The sequence below is a fragment of the Lactuca serriola genome, chromosome 4 (assembly GCF_051521515.1).
Source record: "Lactuca serriola cultivar US96UC23 chromosome 4, Lser_US96UC23_V15, whole genome shotgun sequence".
Classification (NCBI taxonomy): Eukaryota; Viridiplantae; Streptophyta; class Magnoliopsida; order Asterales; family Asteraceae; genus Lactuca; species Lactuca serriola.
In genome coordinates this window covers 179,656,517-179,663,369 of record NC_136411.1, presented here as the reverse complement: position 1 = coordinate 179,663,369, position 6,853 = coordinate 179,656,517, and the positions used below count along the sequence as shown (strand labels likewise).

Below are 6,853 nucleotides of genomic sequence, written 5' to 3'. Positions count from 1 at the left end.
TGCATTAGTACATGACAATCATTAGACTTCAAACCATTCACCTTTGAAACATCATCTAACACGAGATTCTTGAAATTAGAGCAATACCCATAAGGAACTTTTATGTTAGACAAGGTATCATAAAATAGATGTTTCTCTACGGAATTCAATGTGTACTTGGCAGGCGGAAGCCAATGTTGATCCCCTTTTGGTTGAGGTCGTAATTCAGTCTTAATGCCCAATGTTTCAAGATCTTGTCGTGCTTTTAATCTATCCTTCGTCTTGTGAGGCAAATTCAAAACTGTCCCATAAAAACTCTCGGTCACATTTTTTTCTATGTGCATGAGATCTAACTGAAAGCGAACAGGCAACTTGTTCCAATATTCAAGTTAAAAAAAATCGACTTTTTATGCCAAAATTTAGATCTCTCGTCGATACTTTCTTTTTTCTTCTTTGAATTTTCCTTCTTTGGCATTTCCTTCTTTGACGCTCCCTTCTTTGACTTTATCCTCTTTAACTTTATCTTCTTTGGAACCTTCTTTGCCTTTATCTTCTTACCCCATGTAGTCTCAAATCCCGCTAGATAGTCATAAATATCTTCACCTGATGATGGTTGTGGCATAAAAACGTGCTCATGTTGATTGTTGAAATGTTTTTTTCTTTTACGAAAAGGATGTTCAAGTGGTAGGAATCTTCTATGCCCAAGGAAGCATACTTTTTTAGACTTTGGCAACCATTGTGAACAAGTATTCTTTGAACATATTGGACAAGCATAATAAACTTTGGCAACACATCCCGAAAGATTACCATATGCGGGAAAATCACTTATAGTCCAAAGTTATATTGCTCTTAGATTGAAGTATTCTTTCTTATAAGAATCAAAATTCTTAACACCAGTTTCCCACAAGAGTTTCAGATCTTCTATCAATGGTACCAAGTAGACATCAATATTTTTACCAGGTTGGTTTGGCCTAGATATCAATAGAGTCAACATCATGAATTTTATCGACATACACAAATAAGGGGGTAGATTATATGTTATTAGGATAACCGGCCAAAAACTATGCTTGGAACTTAATGACTTGTGAGGATTGATATCATCAGCAGACAAGGCTAATCTAAGATTTTGTTTTTCTTGTCCGAATTCTTTCCACGTGTTATCAACAAGCTTCCAAGAAGGGGTATCGCAAGGATGAGTAAGCTTCCCATTATTGACCAGACCTTGTGCATGCCAAATTAAGTCATGTGCAATTTGTGGTATTGAAAACATTCTTCTAAATCTAGGGATGATAGGAAAATACCACAAAACTTTTGAAGGTACGTTTTTGGTATTCTTCTTCCAACGAGAAGTGCCACAAGTTGGACATTGAGAAGCATCTTTATGTTCTTTCCAGAATAGAACAAAATCATTTTCACATGCATGAATCTTCTCATATTGTAGACCTACTCCTTTTAGCAACTTCTTGGACTCATATATCGAGCTAGGGATGGTATTGTTTGATGGTAAGATATCTTTTAGGACAGACAACAAAGCATCAAAACTAGCATCAGACCATCCAAACTGACCCTTCAAATTTTGGAATTTCAATAATCCACTAACGGCATTAAACTTTGACCCTACATAAAGTGGCTTATCACATTCTTCAAGAAGTGATTTCAACGAATCAGGTTCTTCGTTTACATATTTGAAGGCATCATGTAGCATATCCTTTGTATAAATAGCATCATGAGGAATGGAATTGTTAGGACATCTAGAATCACTCTTGGGTTGTTTTTCTCCATGGAAAGACCAAATCTTATAATTCTCATCGAAGCCATGAACAAACAAATAATAACGGACATTGTCAATTGAGTGGTGACATAAATTGATGTAATTTACATAAGGGCATGGAATAACATCTAACTTTGGATTATTAGTTTGTGAAAACTCTAGAAAAGCATTCACACCTTCATCATATGCATTTGATAATCTACTAGAGGAAATCCATGATTTATCCATTAACATTTGTTTCCAACCTACATAATTATTTACCATTTAAAGCAATAATGATTACGCATGTTTAGGGACAAAAACTCTACAAAAGCAAAACTGTACAGGGACAAAAAACTATACAGGAGCCAATATTGACAAAAAAAACTGTTCAGGGGCCAATCAGATGTCAAATACATGTTCAAGGGCTAATCCTTTACAAAATTTTATATTTGTATTTGTTGTGCAGGGACAAAAAATGTACAGTGGCCAAAACTGATGCAGGGACCAAAACTGTACAGGGACAAAACTGAAGCAGGGACAAAAAAAATTATATTTGTATTTATTGTAGCTCCGGATTGCATGTTGTTCATATTACTTTTTCAACATGTTATTAGGGGTAGTTTAGTCTTTTTTTCATCATGTTATTATGTGTATTTGTTTCTTTATATTATTAAAATTTTGAATATGAGCTTGTTTGAATAGTTTTATATGTTTATTATAAAATTTTATGATCTTTTACAGAAATTTGAAAGTTAGAAATACTGTTAAAATTTTGAATATGAACTTTTATAGAAATCTGAAAGTTAGAAATATTGAATATGAGCTTGTTTGAATATCTTTATACTATCTGCTCTTGCTGTATAAGTACTATAAATGTTTCAAGAACATAATTATGCTACTTGTTTGTCATCTTTCAAGAACATATATGTATGTTTGAGGATTCATGTCCATAATATTTAAAGTGAGAGATACTTTTAACCATTTTACTTGGCTTTAGCTTTCTTGTAAAAAGCCTAACAGAGTTGAAGTCAACCAAAGCATATCAGAAATAGGCTAAACAGGTGTCCAACACAAAACCACCTACAAACCCATTACTTCATAATTTATGTGTGTGACCTTTTTACCCTTGGGTGGTCAATCTGTTTAAAATTAGCTTTATTTTTCAATATGTAATTATCTAACTGTAATATTTTCTTTAATAAATATAGATTGCTCCAAGCCCAATCTTACAAATATAAATACATGCATTTGATATTTGGTTTGATGTATTTTTAAACAGTTTGGGTGATGCAACATTAAACATTCAGATAATGCCTCTTATCAACAAATTTAACATTCATCTACAACACGCAATTCTTTTTTTTCTTTTCTGGACTAAAATCCATTATATGTTAAATGATCATCTTATTTTTTGTATCTCTATTATTAAAAATAAAAATCAAGCAAGGTGTCTCTATGGTTAATCATTGATTTGCCCTTGATTCAAATGTACTAGAAGCATACTCCTATAAGGATAGTTATTTTTGAAAACTTTTGAGTTATAACTACCAGATGACAATGATTCAAATTGTTGAAAGGTATAAGCTAGACAAGGGTAATTTGGTCAACCACATGTTAATTAGTAGTCTTTATTAGGAATTATGGTATTGGCTTTAATCCATTAGTATGAACCAACGTGTTAGTTTAGAATGGGTATTAGTGAACGTTGTGTTGGTTAGATAGAAAGTAACTGCCACAATTAGGTATTAACTATCAGTTGACAGTTACATTCTAAACATGTATAAATATTTATGTTTGATGTTGATTGTGATTAATACTGCATAAGAACTTCTCATATCTCCTATCATTCTTCTTCAATGTCTTTCTCCAACACAAATCAAGACAAAAATGGAAAAAACACTCCAATAGTTGCTTCTAGTAGCTAGAGATTTTTCTTGGACAACAAAGACTTTATTAGAAAAGACCACCAGCGGAAAGTTGGAAACAAAGTACAAACAAAGAAACTTAAACGTACAAAACAAAACATAGAAAGACCACCTAAGGGTAAAATTGTCACAAACATAAAGTTATCACCATAGGAGAAGTGAGTCATACAATTCTTTTACATTCTAAAAGTTTGTTGTATTGTGTTTCTCATTCTGTTAATTATTATTAAAATATTAACAGATTGAAGAAAGTGTCGAATGATCTGTATGCTATAATTTCACAAAGACAAAGTGAGAGAAAAGGGCGTTTGGATTCGATGTTTTCATATCTAGTTAGTAAATATGTGGAGGGCAACCAAGTGAAGAGCCGAGTGAAGAAGAATTTGAAGCTGCAAGGGAAAAGCTTGAAAAATGCAAGGGTAATAGAAAGTCTAAATAGAATAAGTAAAGTTTTTAAGAGCTCTAGCCTCTAGTGTGTATGTGTGGAACTCAATGGCATTTTCGTGATTTGTAAGATTGTTGTTTGGTCCGGTATATTGTTGATTTTACTTGTTTCTTGATTGTTAATTATGTACAATTATTTTTGTTTTGCTACAAAGTTTTCTTCGTCTCTTTAAATGCTAGAGGAAATCCATAATTTATCCATTAACATTTGTTTCCAACCTACATAATTATTTACCATTTAAAGCAATAATGATTAAGCATGTTTAGGGACAAAAACTGTGCAAAATCAAAACTGTACAGTGGCCAAAACTGTACATGGACAAAAAACTATATAGGAGCCAATCTTGACAAAAAAACTGTTCAGGGGCCAATCAGATGTCAAATACATATTCAGGGGTCAATCCTTTAAAAAAAATTATATTTGTATTTGTTGTGCAGGGACAAAAAAACTATACAGGGACAAAACTGAAGCAGGGACCAAAACTGTGCAAAAACAAAATTATATAGGGTATCAATTACTTTTTTAGCATCCGTTTATTTTTATTTATTAATTAATTTAGTTAATTACTTTTTCAGCATGTTATTAGTATAAATCATTGTTTTCTTTTTATTGTAGTTTCGGATTGCATGTTGTTCATATTACTTTTTCAGCATGTTATTAGGGGTAGTTTAGTCTTTTGTTTAGTTCAGGATTGCATTTTATTCATATTACTTTTTCAGCATGTTATTAGGGGTAGTTTAAACTTTTGTTTAGTTCAGGAATGCATGTTGTTCATATTACTTTTTCAACATGTTACTAGGGATAGTTTAGTCTTTTTTCAGCATGTTATTATGTGTGTCTGTTTCTTTATACTATTAAAATTTTGAATATGAGCTTGTTTAAATATTTTTATATGTTTGTTATAAAATTTATGAGCTTTTATAGAAATTTGAAAGTTAGAAATATTGTTAAAATTTTGAATATGAACTTTTACAGAAATCTGAAAGTTAGAAATTTTGAATATGAACTTTTACAGAACTTTAACAGCGAGGGCAAGTTCTAAATGGAAAACAACTTTAGGAGTTGATAGAAGGCCTAGAAGCCAACAATCTACTATACTACACACATCTATTGACAGGTATTTGATTATTTTATATCTTTTTCTAAAACAAAAAAGCATTTTATTTAACATGACTACTTAGAAGAAGAATTATGATTTGATGGTTTTGTTGATGCATTTACAAATTACAATTACAGGTTACATTGGTTCAGTTTCTTTCTTTTATAATGTGTTAGAGGTAGTTAAAAAGCTTCGATCCATCAATCCTACACTTACATATGGTAAGTTATGAAGGATACGTTTTCTTTTTGAGACTTGTGAATACCAGATATTGGGAAAAAGAAGATTCTGGTGGGAAGGGTAGTTGTAGTTTTACAACTTTTACTTACTTGGATTGTTATTTGTGGTGTTAAAGTTATGTTGATTTAGTGATAAGTTGCTTGGGACTCCACTGGACAAATGATCTTCCTCGTGCAATGATACAGGTAATGATACTTATGTGAAAAGACGATTATGTCCTTCTCAATAGCAGCCTACATGAACTAATGTACTGATAATTGGCTACTTGCTTTATATGTGTGATAGAGTAGGTTGGCATTGAAACCTGATGGCTGGTATTTAGCAGCTATTTTTGGTGGAGAAACACTAAAGTTAGTTATATTTTTTATTTTTCTTGCAAAATGGAAGTTTACACAAGATGAAACCATGAAAAGAGCAGCTATAATCGACAATCGGAGGAGAAAACCCAACTAAGTGCAAGCATATACATGATGAGAAAACCCAACTAAGAGCATCGGTTTTCTTGAAATGTTACCTTGTGTTCAAATTGAGAAGCTTCAAAAGGTGAGAAACCCTTGAATGTGTTCAATTTATCATCAATTTCATGGATACCAGGCACTTCTTCCCCTCATTCTGCTCTTGCTCTTTTGTCACTTAATTCTAGCAAATAGAGATGAAAGTTAGTTCTCTGGCCAACCGGGGAAGTTTCAGCAGGAACACCAAGCTCAAGTAACTTCTCCAATACCTTAGTCGGACCTATGGCACGTAAAATTGAATAGTCTCCAACAATGGCAGGAGAGCCCAAGCTCGTCGGCGATGCGAAGTCAGCCGGAAGAGAAGGAACCTAACATCGTCGGAGGGTAAGTCGCCGGAAGAGAAGGAACCTAACGGTGTTGGAGGTGACGTTGTCTGCAAGGTGAGTCGACAATCGATTGTAGAGAGAGAGTGTATTGAGTAATGATCAGAGTGTTTTGATCTTTGTTGAAAAGCCCTAGATATTTTTAGCGGATACCTCGATTTTCGAAACAAGAGCGCGTCTCATTAAAATTAAAAGGAGGCGGTTATAGAGGACGCACGTTTAATGGAAAGCGCCCTCTGTGTTTTTGATTTTTTTTTCTTTAGACAACTAATCTAAAGGCACGCAATAATGCGTGACATATATCCTTAAAATTTTTGAAGAGAGGACACTATTTTAAGGTCACTTCCATTTGTGTAACATAAATCACGGAGCGTCGTGGATTGCACGTCGTAAAAGGCTATCTTTCTAGTAGTGGTTCATGCAGAGAAGCAAGAAAGAAAATACGAATGATCTTGTTTATTGGTGATCTAATAACAATTCAAGAGGCAATTTCCAACATATATATAACATCAATTTATACCGGTAATGCGTAGATAAGAAGCAAGAAAAAAAATACGAATGGTCTTGTGTTTAT

At 33.0% G+C, this 6,853-nt stretch overlaps 1 protein-coding gene across 1 annotated transcript; it reads right to left on the bottom strand.

Annotated features, from left to right (window-relative positions):
• Positions 1–817: 817 nt before the first annotated feature.
• On the bottom strand, positions 818–2,014 carry LOC145099038 (uncharacterized). Its single transcript, XM_079036624.1, has one exon. It carries the CDS (start codon positions 2,012–2,014, stop codon positions 818–820), a length of 1,197 nt encoding a protein of 398 aa, XP_078892750.1.
• Between the last annotated feature and the right edge of the window lie 4,839 nt (positions 2,015–6,853).

Bases quoted from the DNA above. Each gene is read 5' to 3' on its own strand.
- LOC145099038 (XM_079036624.1), bottom strand. From the start codon at position 2,014: ATGGTAAATAATTATGTAGGTTGGAAACAAATGTTAATGGATAAATCA.